The sequence below is a fragment of the Labrus bergylta genome, chromosome 22, assembly GCF_963930695.1.
Source record: "Labrus bergylta chromosome 22, fLabBer1.1, whole genome shotgun sequence".
Taxonomy (NCBI): Eukaryota; Metazoa; Chordata; class Actinopteri; order Labriformes; family Labridae; genus Labrus; species Labrus bergylta.
The window spans coordinates 2,403,084-2,421,267 of record NC_089216.1 but is presented as its reverse complement, the minus strand read 5'-3'; the positions used below and the strand labels follow the sequence as shown (position 1 = coordinate 2,421,267).

General features: G+C 44.3%; 1 protein-coding gene across 2 annotated transcripts; it reads right to left on the bottom strand.

The window, feature by feature from the left end:
- Window positions 1-1,408: 1,408 nt before the first annotated feature.
- Window positions 1,409-18,171, bottom strand: LOC109998355 (uncharacterized). 2 transcript variants are annotated; one of them, XM_065950366.1, is made up of 39 exons: window positions 18,128-18,158; window positions 15,989-17,297; window positions 15,316-15,377; window positions 15,069-15,107; window positions 14,751-14,927; window positions 14,381-14,640; window positions 14,063-14,298; window positions 13,761-13,895; window positions 12,490-12,588; window positions 12,341-12,375; window positions 11,334-12,187; window positions 11,035-11,211; window positions 10,901-10,935; window positions 10,488-10,640; window positions 9,824-9,952; window positions 9,686-9,724; window positions 9,396-9,521; window positions 9,174-9,300; window positions 8,505-8,684; window positions 8,373-8,407; window positions 8,112-8,258; window positions 7,894-8,022; window positions 7,429-7,467; window positions 7,158-7,283; window positions 6,945-7,071; window positions 6,162-6,332; window positions 5,968-6,002; window positions 5,692-5,850; window positions 5,062-5,196; window positions 4,849-4,887; window positions 4,628-4,768; window positions 4,352-4,446; window positions 4,229-4,252; window positions 3,135-4,051; window positions 2,640-2,747; window positions 2,223-2,495; window positions 1,986-2,099; window positions 1,781-1,902; window positions 1,409-1,671 (listed from the first exon to the last, which is right to left on the bottom strand). In XM_065950366.1, exons 2-39 carry the CDS (start codon window positions 17,003-17,005, stop codon window positions 1,609-1,611), a joined length of 6,879 nt encoding a protein of 2,292 aa, XP_065806438.1. In that variant the 5' UTR covers window positions 17,006-17,297; window positions 18,128-18,158; the 3' UTR covers window positions 1,409-1,608. The 2 variants fall into 2 exon arrangements, with proteins under 2 accessions (XP_065806438.1, XP_065806439.1); XM_065950367.1 differs by lacking the exons at window positions 1,409-1,671; window positions 1,781-1,902; window positions 1,986-2,099 and having other exon boundaries at window positions 2,356-2,495; window positions 2,599-2,747; window positions 18,128-18,171.
- Window positions 18,172-18,184: the final 13 nt, after the last annotated feature.

The following is an 18,184-nucleotide window of genomic DNA, read 5'->3' as shown; positions in this document are numbered from 1 at the left end:
ACAAACTTAAAACTCGCCGTCAGGATGAATAGCAACAAAAACAGAGACTGTAAGTACTCTGTGTGCAGTGTATTACATTTAGCATTATGTTTTTGTTCAATACCCTGCGTTATTGTTGCATTTTTCCTGCAGTTTTCAGTCGTACAAACTCACCTTCCTGGTGTCCCCCCCGTGAAACTCTACAACTTCCGGTTTAAGTGTTTTCAAAGTAAAAGCTTCTTTATTTTTTTTTTCTTTCGTTTTTTTGTTCCAGGCTTGTAATGTATTTAATAGGAGCATAACCGCCAACATCTGAATTTAATGTTAAAAATGAGGTTTTTCATACTAATTCAAGAATAGATACAGATTTATTTTGTAAAGAAAAAAAAACGAGCACACTGATCATTTATTCATTTATTTCAGTAACTTTAGTGGCTGTATTACTTGAAATCTGTCTTATCATCTGAGAGGAATTCTTCCTTCAGGTCCCTGTAACCTGCCTTTGTGTTGTCTTACAGCAGCTGCAGATATATATTTGGACTGGAGAAAGTAAAAAGGGAACCATGTTTTGCTGAGGCTGAAGAAATCTATATGAGAAGTGTAGCCTACCCAAGAGGAGAGGAATTTCTCGGCTCGGGCCTGTGTACAGAATATAAAATCAAGGCTGTTAAAATTACACATACAATGTTATTGCTTTGTCTGGCCTTGGCTGAAATATTCCTGAGATACTTTACAGTCTAACAATTTCATCATTTTTAAATAATTAAAGAAGAAACTCCTCCTCCTAAGAAATTCAGGGTGCGAGGTCAGAGCTCCTCAAAACGTGTGTGAAGTTTCTTGTTCTAAATCCACTCTGATCCTGTATTTGATCATGTCTATAAACCCCTCTATTTCAGCCCTGCTCAGAACTGGCTGTTTCTGTGTCTGTACCTTTAAATATGTAAATGAGCTGTGTCTGACCACACCCCCCTCTCTGGAAGGCGCTTGGGTTTACTCGGTGCTTTCTCGCTCCATGTCCTATTGTTTACGGTGAGAAGGCAGACTCAGAGGGCAGAACAAATACCTAGCTGTGGGAGTGTCGCCCACCTGGGGGAGGGGCTACTGCCCTTTGTGATGTCATGAGGGGAAAATCTCCAAACGGCCTGTTTGAGCACACATTTTCTGAAAAGTGGAGCAGGCAGAAGACAGAGAGGATGGACTTTTCTCATCATTGGGGGGGTTTGTGGACAGACTAGGGACACGTTAGAGAAACATAGTGAAGTGGATTTTGCAGGATATGTGACCTTTAAAATTCAGAAATAAGTGAACTTGTGATGTTTGAATGAAAATGTACAAGCTTTTGGGAATTTCAAGATAACCCTCCTGAATGAATGTGTCATCTGTAAAATGGACATTTCCCTCTTGAAGAAAGAAAGATGGCCACAAAATATACAAAGAAATATACATTTTTTTATTTCAGAGAAAATCCGACCTTTACACTGTGCTTACACAAAGACACTTCAGATACTTTTTCAAACGCGTAGAATAGCTGCTGATCAACTCAACAGACTCGTCAGTCGCCCATAAAGCTGCAAATTCAATTTGATTTGACCCTCTAAACTTCTTAAAAAATGGCGGCTGATGTTTGGATCAGTCAGACGCAGAGCCTCGAGGACACTCTGTTGACATCTGTCGATTCGTCTGGTAATATTTCTGGAGGGGAAAAAAATGGGAAACACAAACAAAGTAAGCCGAAAAGTTTCAGTGCTCTTGACTGGTAATGCGTGCGTGTGTGTGTGTGTGTGTGTGTGTGTGTGTGTACCTGCAGGTTGTCGTAGTGCTTCTGGCTGCTGCAGTGTTTCTCCTTGGCCGTCCTCTCGTTCAGGTAGAAAACGGAGCAGATGTTGCAGAAGAATCCTGACTGGAGGATGATGAAATCCTGACCTGAAGAGAGAGAGAGAAGTGAAAGTTGAACAGGGAGGGAAGAGGGTGTGACAAAACCGTTTTCAACTCGTAGTGCGACTCACCGAGGGGGTTGTTGGGTTTGAACTCTGGTAGTTTGAAGTCTGCAGGGTAAGGACACTGAGAACGAGATCGCTTTGCTTCAGTTTCATGAAGCTCCCTCCTGTTTTTATTCAAAGCTAAAGAAGAAAGAGACAAACAGAAAAAAGTTAAATCTTTGTATTGATGGGAAAAGCATGCAAGACAATACAGATTCTGTTGGGGAATATTCCACCGTCCATCCATCATTTGTCTCTCTCTACCTTTAATATCAGCCCTGCTCCATTCTGTGTCCTCCTCCTCCTCTTCTTCTTCTTCTGCACATCCCTCCAGGCTTTTGTTCCGCAGTAGCAGCTCCGGCCCAGCAGAGGCAGCCTCCTCTGTCTTCTGGAGCTCAACATGGCCATCACTTGACCGATTAGAAGAGTCTTCGTCCAACAACGACGACGAGGAGGCATCAAGTGAAGAGGGAGGCAGTTCCTCTTCTTCTCTTTCCTCATTTGTGCTCTCAGTTTTCCCTCTGGTAGATTTCCTCACTGTTGTGTGAGAGAATTGAAGGAGACACAAATAACTCATCGTTTTATGTTTTCAGAGCTCCATTATTTGGATGACAGTGAAGCCACTTTAGTGATTACTAACATGACATTCGAAAACATTTCTGAAATGTTCACGTGTGTTACCAGGAGTCTGTCTGGTTCTCCTGGCTCGGCCTCTTCTCCTGGGTGTTACCGTCTCCTTGACCTCCTCCTCTTCCACCTTCTCCTCCGTCACAAAGTTCATACTTTCCTCTGAGAAGGAAACAAGTAAAATACAAATCAAATGTTTTTTAGCAAATAAACTTGATTCTGACTGAAGGGGACATCAGTTGTTAAGAGTTATCTTTAGTTCACGTCGGATCGACGGACTTCACTTCTTATTAAAGATGACATATCCTCCTCCTTTTCTTCAGTGTAAATAAGTCTCAGAGCTCCTCAAAACATGTGTGTGAAGTTTCTTGTTCTAAATCCACTCTGATCCTGTATTTGATCATGTCTATAAACCCCTCTATTTCAGCCCTGCTTAGAACAGGCTGTTTCTGTGTCTGTACCTTTAAATATGTAAATGAGCTGTGTCTGACCACACCTCCCTCTCTTGAATAACTTTCCTTCCACAGAGTCCAAAAAAGTGAAACGTACCCTCCTCGTTCCTGTCTGGATTTTCAGATTCTTCTTTAAGTTCTTTCCCCACAGTCTCCTCTTTCTTTCCTCTCGTACTTCTTCTAACAGGACTTTTCTTAACGGCGTCAACTTGAAGCGGATTGTCTTCTTTCTTTGTCTTCTTGGTGACGGATTTGTCTGCAGTGGTGTCCTTCTTTGACCTAGTCTCCTCCCCGTCTTGTTTCTTGGGCGACTCCTCCGTCCCGTCACTTTTGGACGCTATGCTTGTGTGGCCGCTCTCGTTTCTGGCAGCGCCGTCCTCCACATTGTTTTGTCTTGTCTCTGACTCCGCCTCTGGAGTTGTTAGCAGTCTTTCCACAGACTGGACCATGTGGCTGTCTTTTTGACCTTGGAAAGAACAATCCATTTCCATTTCACTGGACGCCTCTGTTTGGGCTTTGCGTTCATCATCGATACCGCCTGAGATCTGGAGGCGTTCTTCATGCAGAGTCTGGGATTCCTTGGGCCCAGCGGTCTGGGTTTTAGAGCTGATGTCACCAATCTGTTCATCAGTTTCATCACCATCTTGTTCTCCTTCCTCTTTGTTCCTCTTGATCGTTGCTGACGTTTCCATTTTTTTCATTTTTTTGTCACCTTCATTGGAATTGGAACCAGCAGTGGAGTCCATGTCCACCTCCGTCCCTGGTTTCTGAACTCCCTCACTCTCACTTGTGACAGTAGAACTTGGTCCTGCAGCGATGGGTTTAGAAACAGTGGATCCTTTAAGATTGTTGGTTTGCAGAGCAGATTGTGACCCACTGTCCAGAGGTTCAGAAGGAGGATGCTCGGGTGGACAATCTGAAGCTGGGAGCTCGGCGTCCACACTGACTGCTGCTGGCTCTAACTCGATTGGTGTTTGAGCAGAATCTTGGAGACGCTGCTTTAGGCTCTTCACCCTGAAACCAACAAAGGACAGTCAATCGCTGAGAAACGCAGAGAAGATCAGTTTTCTCTAGTTTATGCCAATTTGATGTGTGTTTTCTCTGCAGTAGATTTAGTAATTATTCCATAAAATGACAGATATTGGTAAAAAAAAGCCTATCACATTTCTCCAGAGTCATCGATATACTTACGTCTCAAAGCGCTCCACTTTTCCCCTAGAAGAGACAGAATCAGGAGTTGATGAGTTTAAGAAAGAAGAATTAAAATACAAATTTCAACATGAATACACTGAACTTTTAAAATGACCAACGTACCATGACGCCATCTTTCCGGTGTTTGTGCTTAAAGTGTTTTCTTTTGCCTTCAGCCCCTTGGTGACAGCGCCGGGATCGGCCATCTCGATGCATATCTGCGATAGAAGAAAGTCGGTCATTGAGGAAGAGAGTGAAGAGAGAGAAGGAGAGGTGAATGGTATTCAAGAATCAAATGGTTTTCTGAATTAGTGTTAAAGCTTTTCAAAGACTGTTCACAAGCAAAACACCTGTGATAGGGAGGTGATCAGAACATTTTCAATGACTTTGATGTGTTACCCTGTTGGCCAGTGGCAGGAAGTTTACAAAAGGTGCAACAGACGCCACCGCTTCCAAGACGACACTGACGACATCCGCGGACGCCTCGGAGATCCCGACACACAGCAGCCGCTCCTCCAGAGAGTCGTGATCAGGAACTCCCTTATTCAAATGAAAAACAAACTCGACGTAGGTAACTAAAGACAGCTACTCTCACATGCCAAAACTTTTTCTTGACTTACAGCGTTGCTCCACTTCATCAGGCTCATGTACATCATCTCCTGCAAACACATAAACAAAGACAGCTTTTCAAATCTCTCCCCAACAACAATGTAGACATGTATTCTGTATTTGATCATGTCTATAAACCCCTCTATTTCAGCCCTGCTCAGAACAGGCTGTTTCTGTGTCTGTACCGTCAAATATGTAAATGAGCTGCGTTTTTTTTCCCATACCTCAGTGGATTCAGGATGCATGTGCTGCAGCACGATATGGACCCTGATTGTGCGGCCCTGGACAGAGAAAGGCGTTGCCATGTGATCTCGGACAAAATGGCGGCATGCTTTGGAGTCCTCAAAAGATACAAATGCCTGGAGGTGAAGAGAGGAAAGATGGGATGAGCAGCTCTGTTTTGTAAAGAATACGATACGTGGAATATGATACGTTACGTGACGATACAATGTTATACGATACGTTACGTTATGATACGATACAATATGTTATGATACGATACGTTATGATACGATACGTTATGATACGATACGTTACGTTGCGATACAATGTTATGATACGATACGTTATGATACTATACGTTACGTTACAATAAATTACGATACAGTACATTGCGATACGTTGATATAATACGATATGTTACATTACGATACATTATGATACGATATGTTATGTTATAATACGATATGTTATGATACGATATGTTATGATACGATACGTTACGATATGTTATGATATGATATGTTATGATACGATATGTTACGATACGTTACGCTATGATACGATACGATACGATACGTTAAGAATATGATGACGATGCATTTAACAGTAGACCGTAGACGACTTCTTCTTACCCTCCTCTGCAGCGGTAGGACTGTCACGTTGTAGTACAGGGTGTGAAGGGTCTTCTGGGGGAAATATGGCCACACCAGCCTCGCCACATCCTCATGTTTGTAGTTTCCTTCTGGCAAACCGGTCAGCATGATGGTGGACGACGAGGAGTCTTTGGCTCTCTGGGAAATACAACATTCAAAACCTTGTTTTGATCCTTCTGCAGAATGACTTTGGTACCTTTAGATTCTCTGTTTTATAGGATGTAACTTTGAAAGAGGTCCGAGAAGCCGGCTTACCTCGATGTCGCCTGTGTCCCTGATGGTCTGGTACTCTTGGGAGGTAAAAGGGGACATTATTAAACGGAGTCTTTTTCTTTTTCAGTTTGGTAGGTAAACCCTGATCTTATATTTGCACAGCCAACCATATCTTTCTGTGGTCGCATTAAATGAGTCAAAATGATAAAGAAAGACAATAAAACGTTTTCTCTTACCTGGGGTGATGAACCAAGGAGAAATGGTTGGGAAGACGAAGGGAACATTTCTCATTGTGACCCAAAACGGGGCCACGCTGCCCGGAGGAATGACGACGTCTGCTGGTGGGATGGTTACTCCCTCCATGATGTCCTGGTGGACTGGAAAGGCGTTTTCAGGAAGTCTCGGCGCTGCACCAGATGACACAAAGAGTCACTGTCAATATGTCTTCAGAGTTTCCCTCTATCACTCTACTCTTGACTTAGTCTTAATGTACGATACGATAGGTTATGTTACTATACGATGCGTTACGATATGTTACGATACGTTACGATGCGTTAAGAAAGGTTACGATACGATATGTTAGGTTATGTTACGATATGTTAGGTGACGTTACGATACGTTAGTTTACGTTAGGTTACGAAACATTATGTTAGGTTACCATACAATACGTTACAATACGTTACGATTACGTTACGATATGTTACTATACGTTAGGTTACCATACTATACAATACGTTACGATAAATTAGGTTACGTTACGTTTCGATACGATAAGTTAGGTTACGTTATGTTGCAATACGTTAGGTTAGGTTACGTTAAAATGAGTTACGATATGTTCTGTTATGATGTTACGACAGTGGATAGAGTCGGAAACCAGGGAGAGACAGTGGGAAATGACATACGGAAAGAGGCCACGGGTGGAAGCGAACCCGGGCCTCCCGCTCGAGACGAGAGCCTCAATACATTGGACACGCGCCCTAACCATTGCGCCACCAGCACGAATTTTTAAACAAACTTGCCGAGTGATGTGCAGCCACTGGTTGGTACCTTCAACCTCTGGACTACGTGACCGGGGGCTTGTTTGAGAACGCTGTACCAAACCCCGAGCCGATCAGCATCACGGTACGAGTCAAATTCTATAAACACCTGGAAAACACAAACACACACACGGTTTAACGGTAAGATCCACGATCAGTGTTCTCGTGGTCGAGTTTTATTGGTGCGGTCTCTACCTTGTTGAGAAGAGGCAGGAAGTTCCGAAATGAACCGATTTTGATCAAAGCTTTTCTGAGCTCTCTGATCTCACTCGACGAAATGTTGGTGATGAAGAGCGTTCTCGCCCCGTCGTCTGCTACGGGCTACACCGAGGAAAACCACACCACCATAAAAAAAACATAGATATAAACAATCAGAGTCATTTCTCACGTGTAGAAAGTCAAAGAACATTTCCTTCTGTGTAGCTCACTCTTATTTAACATGTATGTGTGTGTTTCTAGTACTCACAAAATCGATGTGGTCCATCAGAGATCTATAGAAGCCAATCTAAACAAGAAACAGAGAAAGCAGACGGATAAATTAAAAAGTTTCTAATTGGAGCGCTGGTGGCACAGTGGTTAGTGCCATATGGCAGCTCTATGGTCCTCCAAGTGGGCGGCCCAGGTTCAAATCCGACCTGTGGCTCCTGTCCCGCATGTCATTCCCCTCTCTCTCGCTCCCTGATTTCTGACTCTATCCATTCTCTTAAATAAAGGCACTAAAATCCCAAAAATAAATCTTAAGAGCAGAAGACAAAAACGCCTCATCAGGAGAAAAAATGGTTTATAATTTATTTAAACTTTGATGCTTTTGTTTGATAAAATTAGCCAATAGCGATATTCACTGCATATGCTAACATCGGCCAGATGATGAATCAGGTGGGCTCTCTAATTTAAACTCTTTGGTTTTTTGTTGAGTATTAAACATGCTTACTGGTTCCGTTTTAAATCTGCCAAGGACAACGTTGACGCTGAGTCTGGTTCGTTGTAAAGTGAGCGGTCGCTCTTTGTGGCTTCTCAGGAGGTCTTGCACTGCTTGGGTGTCGTTCATCAAAATGAACGCCTGAGAAGAAGAAAAATCACAAATAAAACACGTTTGAGTATTTAACATTTAGAAACCAAACCAGTGCAGATGAATGATGCGGGGCTTACCATGCGCGACTGAGGAACCACATAGATTGTGTCTTCCTTGTATCGAAATCCAAAAGGAGCGAGCAGTTCGGCAACCTTGGCCTCCGTGTAGCGCCCGTCGTTGGGCAGCTCGGTTATGAGCATCAAGTTGCGGCCATGTTTCAAAAACTGGAAAAAGAAAACAAGACAAGAGGGAATGATGAAATGTTTGCGTTACCAAGTGATCGTCTTTATATAAGCTCTACATTTCTGTTGATATTTTGTTGATTTAGTGAAACCTACCTTTGGTGTGAAGCAGGATTCTTCTGGATGACACTCTAGAAAAGACACACACGGGGGGAAAGAAAGAAAAGAGTGAGAAACTGAAACTTTATTTTTTATAGACAAACTGAATTCCTTTCTGGGATTTCTTACGAATTCTCCTGGAGCACAGGTACTCTTCTATCATCTCTCCACAGGTCAAAGGCGTGGCATTAGCTTGATGCTGAATGGCTGCAGCTTCTTCAGTCGTCACAGCCAGGGCTCTGCTGGCAGCTTTAGAGGAATCGTTGGCCGAGGATTCCTCCATTCTTCTCTCCTCTTCAGACGTGGGCTCTTTGAGAGATCAGATTGAATAAGGATGAGTATCAGTACTTTCAAAGGCCATGACGCCCCCTTTACCCATTTTCTATAGCAGCAGGATCAATAGAGCAGAGTACAGAGATCAATGTTCAATGATGACCTTATCATTCATAAAATGGGTGAACAGTTACAAACAAGTTGAGATTGGATATAAGTCGGATACTGACTCGATTGGCTAGATCTGGTATCTGTGACAACGGGCCGATCCATGGAGCCAATGTACAGTATTGACTCTTTTAGCGTTAGCAAACAAGGTGGTTTGTTTCTGTGGGTGGGGCTTAGCTGGAGGGAAAAAAAAATATTCCTCCAGACAGATGTTAGCCCAGGTTAGCTAGCAAGTTGTTTTTGGTTAGTTTTTGACAATGGCTAAAGAAAAGCAGCATTTGTCTGGTTCTGCAGGAGGAACGAGGACACCATGGTGGCATGACGGGCTTTGTAGCTCATGAGTCCTGAAACACTGACCTGTTTCTAAAGAGCTGCCTTCGTCCACGTTGAGCCTTTGCACGTTATGACCATGCCCCGGTTTTACCCGACTGTACCAACCTCCAAAACGATCGGCATCTTCGACCGTCTGAAATTCTATAAACACCTGCAAACACACAAGCAACACATATACATAGACTACAGGTGAGCCCGACAGGAAGTCACATACACACTCAAGTCCGTGCATATGGTGGTTCCTACTTTGTTGAGGAGAGGCATGAAGTTCCTAAAAGAGCCAAAAAATGTCAGCGCTTCCCTGAGTTTGCGGGTTTCCAGCTGGGAGATGTTCTTGATGTAGACCAGTCTACTTCCTTCATCCTTCAGAGGCTGGGTCGGAAACAGGAAGTGGACATCAACAGTTCAAGTGAAAAAAGGAACACAGTTTTTTTTGTAAACGTTAACGAGACCAAAAGGGGGGATTAAGATGCTAACTCAAATATTGACAAATGGGTCAACAGATTAAGGGATTAATAAACTTGTGTTTCACTTACAGACTTCATCGTCTTCATCAGAATCGTATATAACCCGAGCTGGAAGGGAAACAAGAGAGTGCAGTGTTACAACACCAGACTCTTGGTGGAGAAAGGAGACTAATCCTTTCATCGAGAAGTGTCGAGTTGCACGCTCACCGGGCTGTACATTTTGGTCGAGGATAAAACCTTAAACCAGAGGACAGTCCCCTTCAAGAGAATGCGATGGTGAACAGCTGCTTTCATGACTTCACGTACATCGTCTTTTGTCGGCATCAAGGCGAACGCCTGAAAAGAACGCCGGGGGGGGGGACATGTTATCACTTCTTAAAGAACCTTTTTTTTTTTAATTTACCCCCAAAGCATTTCAAATCAAAAAATGTGGTTTAAATTCCGCCAGATGGAGACGTGTATTCATGACGATAACAAAAAAAAGAAGTTGAGCGTCTCACAAGAGACAGAAAGAAGAAGAAGTGAGAACGATTCATGACTTTTTAAAGGCAGGGTTGGTAGTTTTTGATGACTAGCATGATTTTTGAAAGTAGCATTCCCTCAGTGCTCCGTCTGCACCAAGCAGCAACCTCCAGTCTTGATAAATTAAATCAACGCGGAAGTGCAGAGTGTCCGCTTGAGGCTAGCAGCAGAAACACAGGAAGTCACACAAGCCCAAAAAAGCCATTTTGACAGCATAAATTTGCAGTTTTATATAAGTTTGCAGCTCACATCCATAGTTAGTAGTTAGGCGCGTAGCTAACATGAGAGAGCAGAAAAAAGCTGCTTTGATTCAGAAGCAGTGAAGATGAATAAACTGGGGGGAACCTACCAATCGAGCCTGAGGAAAAACAAAGATGCTGTCGTCCGTGTGTTGAAAGCCAAATGGAGTGAGCTGCTTGGCAATGTCGTCCTCGGTGTAGCGGCAAACGTCGTACCTCGGCAGATTGGAAATGAGCAGCTGCCTCCTTCCGAACTTTAAAAACTGGGGGAAAAAAAATAAAGACGCTGATGTTCAAAACCAGTCCAGCCCCCTCAGCATGATGCTCCACATTCATTTAAAGGTACAGTAACATGAAGAGTTGGGCTTCTTATACATCCACTAAGGGACATGATAAATCCATTTAATTCATACTGCGGAATCTTCTGAAGTAAAAACATGGTTGAGGTGTTACTTGAGAACAACCTAATGTGTTTTGGGTTTTTAACATCTGTGGGACAAACATTCAAGAGAGGGAAACGTACGTCGAGAACGAAGCACGACTTTGTGCGGAAGTAGCCTGAGAACAGAAGAAGGAGAATGTGTTCATAAACTCATAAAATTGATATTTCTCAAATTAAAAAAGCTGGTCTACATGTTGGAATTTTTTTATTTGTACTTATTTTCGATGCATCCAGGAGGGTGTCCATCATCTCCCCGGCAGTCGGGGGGGTAACTACAGGTGAAGGCTGCTGCTCGCTCGTCCCTGCAGCCGTTTCCTGGGGGGTCAAAGATGCAGAAGTGTCCGCGGCTTTGGAGGACTCCTCGGCCTCGGCCGATGCTGAAATCCCCAGACCTTCAAGATGATCAAGATTTGAAAGATTCTGTGAAATCTGTCTCGTAGTTGCGATAGAACTAATGCATGTCAGATTTGGACACGATCCCCCTTACATTCATTATCCAAAGTCTCAGACATACCTGCAGCCTGATGTTTCAAGTGTGATGCTTCTTCTGTGTTCGTCTCCAGTTCCGGTTCTGGCGAGACGCTTTCCTGGCTGGAAGCTTCGACGGACGTTTCTGTTGGCTGAGTCTCGACTGAACTGGTTGGCGGTCGACTCTCTCCGGGTTTGTCTGCTGAACTTTCTGGTGCAGCCTCTGAACTTGTTTCTTCCCTTTTGACTTTCACAGGTTCTGAAACTTTACCTCCTGACACCCCGAGCTCCATCGGTTCATCTGAATCTTCAGCGTTGTTGGGTTTTCCTCGACTCTCAGGTTCAAGAACTGGTTCATGTGCTTTTTCAACATCCTCGGCTGTGTCCCTCGGCTCCTCCAAAGACGCTTGAAGCTTAGTTTCAGATTCTTTAGGCTTTGAGTTGTCCCCGTCAGACTGATGATCTGGAGCTGTAGATTTAGTGGGATTTTTTTCATCTTTTGGAGCTATTTCAGAGACACTTTCTTTAGTGGCAGCTTCTCCTGCAGGCAGCTTGTCCACTGGAGTTTTGGGTTTCTGTGTTGTTGAGACCGTTTCTACTTGAACCTCTGAGGCCTTTGCCGGTTCTGGAGTTTTGGGTTTGTCTTTCAGCTCCTCTCCAGCTTCTGTAACGGTGGTTTTAGACCTTTCAGATGCAGGCTTGTTTCCAGGAGACTCTGACTTGGACCCTGAGGCTGAGGTAGATGATGATCCAGTTTGTAGAGTTTTAGCTATCTGTCGGGTTGAGACGCTCTTAGCTTCCAAAATCACATGTTTGTCTTTAATGTTGGATGTTACACTTGTGGGATGAATCTTTTCATTGCTGGATTGAGTTGAGGATGGACTAGACATGCCGGGTTTTCTGTAAAAAAAAATAAATAAGAAGAATCGAGTCAAGCTGGAGAAAATTTGCGGTGAACCAGACATCCCAAAATCATGACTATAAAACATTTAATTCAAGAGAACGCACACAAGAAGAACATGTAAGAAGAGATCTTTATCAAACATGTCTTACTTTAGAGGAGGGGTCTTCTCCTTATCAACAGTCACCTGTGATCAAACAGATTCAGATTTTAGATTAGCTTGAATATTGACAGAGTGCTAACACATGCTAATAGCTAACATTCCCAGGGGTCAAAAATGTAAAAGAAAAAAGTGGAATACCTTTTCTTTGCCAACAGTGAGAGGGATTCCGTTGATGTAGAGTGACTTCAAGCTCTTCAGCTTCTTAGCGTCCTCTTCTTTCTCGTAAATCACCACGCCCTTTGTGTGAACGAACATAGCTTTGCGTTACGACAATCATCAAGCCCGTTTGGTTTTATGGACTCACAGTGGTGGGGATGAAAAAGTTCTGGGTTACGCTTTGTTTTAGTTACAGTGCGTTCTGAATTTGGGAAACTAGAATCAAAGCAGAAAGCTCTTTGTGAACACACAGTCATGAAGTCATGATTTAAAGCTTTTCCTGAAAAATCAAATACAGACTTCAACTAAAGGGATTGGACGCGATTCAAACGGGGGACGAATATTACGGACGAGGATGTAGCGGCAAAGAATAGAAAATATAATTATAGTGAGATGAAACGCTGATGGCAAACCTTGGGTCGGATTTTACCCGCCACGTTGACCTGCTTTCCCGTTGGACAGGAGCCAAATACCAGCGGTTAGCTTGTGCTAGCGTGCGTTAGCTTGCAGTGTAGGTACAAGCAGTAAACGTACACACTACGTCCTGCAGTGGGCGTGGCTTCTGGGGGTGATTAGCCCAGGAGGAGGGGCCACATTTGAATGTGTTTACAAACTGCAACAGAAAATGCTACTGACTCCACCTCTAAGGACTGAATGCAGACCAGTAACTTGACACCAAAAGTCCAAATTTAAAGGTCCCATATTCTTCTTTTTCTGGTTTTATTTGCTCTTTAGTGTGTTTTAAGTGTCCTGTGCATGTTTAGGCACATCTATGTGCAAAAATTCAAAGTCCGCGGAAACACGGCTTCTCCTACGTCCTCCTGTTAGCTGTAGCATTAGCTGCATGTAACGCTCGGTTCTAGCCCCCCTCGAAAAAAAATGTGTCAGTGTGGCGTCATTGTCAGTGTGAGATCACTGATCTAAGCCCATTGGCTCGTTGTAGGAAGCCCTGCAGCTCGTGTTGAAATTTCCGAGAAGGTTGCTGAGCAACTGACCAATAACGACAGAGCGAATCGGCAGACCAATCAGAGCAGAGTTGGCCCACGTGGGGTGTAACAGTGTGGGCTCAGCAGAGTGCAGCTGACGGACTCAGAGCAGAGAGGGAGCAAGGAGGAGCAGTACATGAAAACAGACACTTTTTTTGGACTTTAGCTATTGTGAACATACAAAAGTAGGTAACCCCAAAAAGGGCATAATATGGGCTCTTTAAAGCAATATATCCCAATAAGAAAACACAGACTCTTTACACATACCTCCATCTTGGCCCGATACAGAACGACTGACTTCGTTTTTCCAAACTGCTCCACGGCAGAGAGCACGTCGCTGTGAGAGAGAGTAGGCCAAATCTCCTGCAGGGTCACCGTGGTCTGAGGTGACGCTTTACTGGACTGTGATAAGAGAGAGAACATGAGGTCAGGTTTAGAACAAAGACAGTGCTGAGCAATATCACCTGAGTTTGGCTTTTTGTGGTAATGGTATTTTATCCTGGCACATCGACACAAAAAGAGGAAGTAGAAAGACTGTTTTTAGACTTCATTGTGAGTCTTTGTGTTACCTCGCTTTTCTGCAGGTTGGGCTTTGCTTTAGAGGTGTTCGTTGCAGACTCCTTCCGTTCTGTAGAGGAGGAGGATGCAGATGATCTCTTTCCTCCAGCAGAGGGAGGAGAAGAGGAGCCTTTCCGTCCTTTACCGGAGGAAGAGGATTTCATCTTGGATAGTTCTGCCACTAAGGCGGGAGCAAGACTTTTAACCACGGCCTCCAGGTCATTCTGATTTGACAGCGAGAGGACACCTAGAGGGACAGAGAAGGAAGTTGGTCGGTACAGTTGAGCAAACTCTTTACATTGGACCAAGAGTTCTTAAACGTCTCATACCTGATGTTTCCAGGAGTTTCTTAGCCAGTCTCTCTGCGCTGCTTTTCCTCTCTCCTTCAGGGCACGACTCAGACTCCGGCAGTGATCTCCTCTCACGCTTCCTTCTCCTAGGCGATCGTCTCTCACGGCTCCTTCTCGGCGTCGACCGTCTCCTGCCACTCCTCCTTGGAGACAATTGTCTCTCAGGGCTCCTCGAACGTGACCGATGGCGCGAGGAGATCCGGTGATCCTGCTGTGGGGAGCGAGACCGCGATCGGAACCTAAAAAAAGGAGGGTTGTGTTGATGCACATGGTTTAGGGGTTGAAACTTGGTGAGAGGACTCTCTGGTTGATGCATAATCCCTGATACTGGAATTTAGGTCGGACAGACCTGCGATGGTATCTGGAGCGATGAGGCGATCGGGATCGTCGTTTATTCCTTCGACCGCCAGAGCCACGGCGGCAACGGGGGCTCTTTGACTTGGACCGGGAGCGACTCTCATGTCTGGTTCTCTCATGTCGCCGAGTCTCTGCAGAGGTTGAGGACTTTGCATCTTTACCTGCAGTCCTGAGGATATCAACAAAGAAAAAGGGGGATGATGGTGTTTTTTCCATGTGTGTGTGTAATCCAAAGCCCGTTGTCATTATACAGTTTTACTCTGGAATATTTTGGTAAAAGGACACAAGATGACATGCAGAGGAACTTTACCTGGTCTCCATATCAACCTTAGGCACCCAGTTAGGGTAACTGTGGGAAAGACAATTCAAAGAGCCACATTTTAGACACCAAGAGGCCACATTTTTATAACAAAAGCCAACTAGTTTCATCTTAAGACACTTGATAATTCACTGCTGAACTCTGGGACATTCTCAAATTGAGAAAAATGGCAATGATTATCAACTATCAAAGTTAACAAGGTGTCTTTAAAAAGTTTAGTAGGAAGAGAAAGACTAACTGTCTGAGAAGCTTTTGGCAGTTGGAAAAATGAAGGCCGTTCATCCGGTGCTGTGTCCAATCCTTGTTGACAGAAGGGAGAAAAAAAAAAAGACAAAACTCCATTCATGGTGATTTACGTACAGCTCGTTTATTATCCCACAGCCTCTTCAGTTTGTATCTTGTTGGTGGTATATTAAAGGTGACATATTGTCCTTCTTTTCAAAAAGTGTAAAAAAGCCTCAGAGTTCCTCAAAACATGTGTGTTTCTTGTTCTAAATCCACTCTGATCCTGTATTTGATCATGCCTATAAACCCCTCTATTTCAGCCGTGCTCAGAACAGGCTATTTCTGTCTCTGTACCTTTAAATATGTAAATGAGCTGTGTCTGACTCTCTGGAAGGTGCTTGGGTGTACTCGGTGCTTTCTCGCTCCATGTCCTATTGTTTACGTTGAGAAGGCAGACTCAGAGGGCAGAACAAACACCTAGATGTGGGAGTGTCACCCACCTGGGGGAGGGGCTACTGCCCTTTGTGATGTCATGAAGGGAAAATCTCCAAACAGCCTGTTTGATGGCTTTGGCTTTCTCGCTCCAAGCCCTATCGTTTACAGATTTATTTATTTATTTATTTTAAACAACATGAAAATTGAGATACTAAACTGGCAGCCACATCAGAAAAAGGTTTTCTACTCACCACCATTTTGGAACATTTATGGTCACACAAAGAACAGGTGTGCGGGAAGACACTTGGCGGGACAGAGGAGTAGTCTTGAATCATAGCTGGCGTCGGCCGATTCTTGGCAACCGCCGCCTTTACGGGAGACCGCGCATCGGAAATCAGATGCGCCAAGTGGTCGTAGGTAATCAGGCCGGCGAGCGGCTGGTTTGTTTGCTCGGTGCTTTGAGAAGTTGCAGAACTCGACGCTGAACTACGCGAGGATCTGCTGGCCGATCTCTTATCCTTCTGAAGGCGTATATGTTGTAAAATCACCAGCAGGTTAGCGGGAGTAATCTGGTCTTCAGGATAGGAGATGAGAAGTTCCAAATCTTCTTTTTCAAGTCCAAACTGCAGAAGGATATCAGCTGCCGTTCCAGAGGTGCACTTGAGATGATCGGACTCTGTTAAGGATTCTGGTTTTGAGGACACTGGATCGCCATCATGATCCAACCCTAGATTGGACTCATTGGTGGTATTTAACGTACCGCCTTCAGTGCGTTCTGAGCTAGACAAAGCAGGGGGCGAGTCATCGGCAGTGGGTCTTTCGCAGCTCATAAACCAGTCCAAGGGCTTATTGTCACTTTGTGTGTCCATGTTGTCTCCAGGTCCAACAGAGGCAGAGGTTGAGGACTGCAACCAGGGGTAGGACTTCATTCCTGTGCCTGAATCCCTTTGTAAGCTGGAAGTGTCCTGGTCCAGAAACCTCACCTCCTCTCCGGCGCCGCTAATGCTCACGTCTACAGAGCTAGCAAAATCCTCGTCCTCGGCAGGCCTGTCATTTCCCGACAGAGACATCAACGGTGGTATTATTGGCCGAGAATTGTTGGGAATTCCAGAGGACGCTCCGGAAGAACTCGGGCTTGAACCAGGAGGTCCAAGATCGGAGGATGCACCCTGAGGGTCCACTTCTGCCTCTGTCGTCGAGAGTCCATATGGCCCTTGGTATGACCTTTGGCTCCCAGAGACATGGGGGTCATACGGTGGATGGGACATGATGTTTGCAACTCAGAAGGTTGAGAAGCTTGATGGCTGCAGCGGTTGGGCAAGGGGTGTTGTAGATATGTAGGGAATATAGTCGGTTGCAAAGGTTGCTCGCTGGCTGCCATAAGTGAGTTTGTAGTTTAATTGAGTCACAATTAGCTGGTTTTGTAGTTTAGACGGACGCAAGGAGGTGCCATGTTTGCCAATCAGGAGTGAGCTCCCTTGGATCCATACATGTAGGAAGCTCGTTCTGGGCTCAAGAAGAACAATGTACACAGCGCTCCAACAACACAGCAATGCAAAGCTGAAAAGTAAAAAAGAAAAGGAAGGGATTACTGAATGGGACTGAACATCAAAATTAATGGATAGCGAAGATCCACCACCTGGAAGGTTGGGGTTTGAGTTTCAAATTCGAGTCTTGGTGATTGGGTCACGAGTGAAAGCAGGTGTGAACAACCCGAGGACACTTTGAGATCCAATCACTCAGGCCACATTGGATGCACAGACTTGAAGCAGGCTTTGGCTTAACTACCTCCAAAGAGAGGTAGGGGTTAGGTCGTTAAGGTAATGTCATCTTATTTTGAAGGGGGGCAGGTAGATTGATCTAATTGAAGAGCAAAGTCGCTTCTTTTGGGCTTTTATTTTTTAGACTTGGTTGCTTGTTTCGCTTGTCAGATCTGGTAACATGCAGCTGGTTCCAATCCAAATATAGATGAGCAGCTTCTGTAAGGCTCCTCACATTCAGGTTATTCAGAAAGGAAGAATTACACTCAGATGATGGACACATTCATATAATATATCCAGAACAGTTACAGAGATGAATGAACACATGATAATTCATCCTGACAGGCAACACACAGATTAAGAGATGAAAGTATCTGTTGCAACAACATCGTTTGTTTCATATAGTAAAAGTTGTCTCCCGTGCAGCTGTCTACAAACCACTAATGGCAGTTTTCTTTTGGAGAGAAACCGGCATCAAACAGACGTTAAACTCGACTTCCGGGCGACAAACACCAAAAACAGAGACTTGAATTTCGCTGTTTTTGACTCCCTTACATTAAAACGTTGTTTTTGTTGCATGGCTTTTGTTATTTCTGTGTATTTTTGCAGCTTTAATGCGTTCAAACTCACCTTCCTGGTGCGTGCAGGACAGAGACGTCAAAACATTGTCGACACATCCGATTTCCA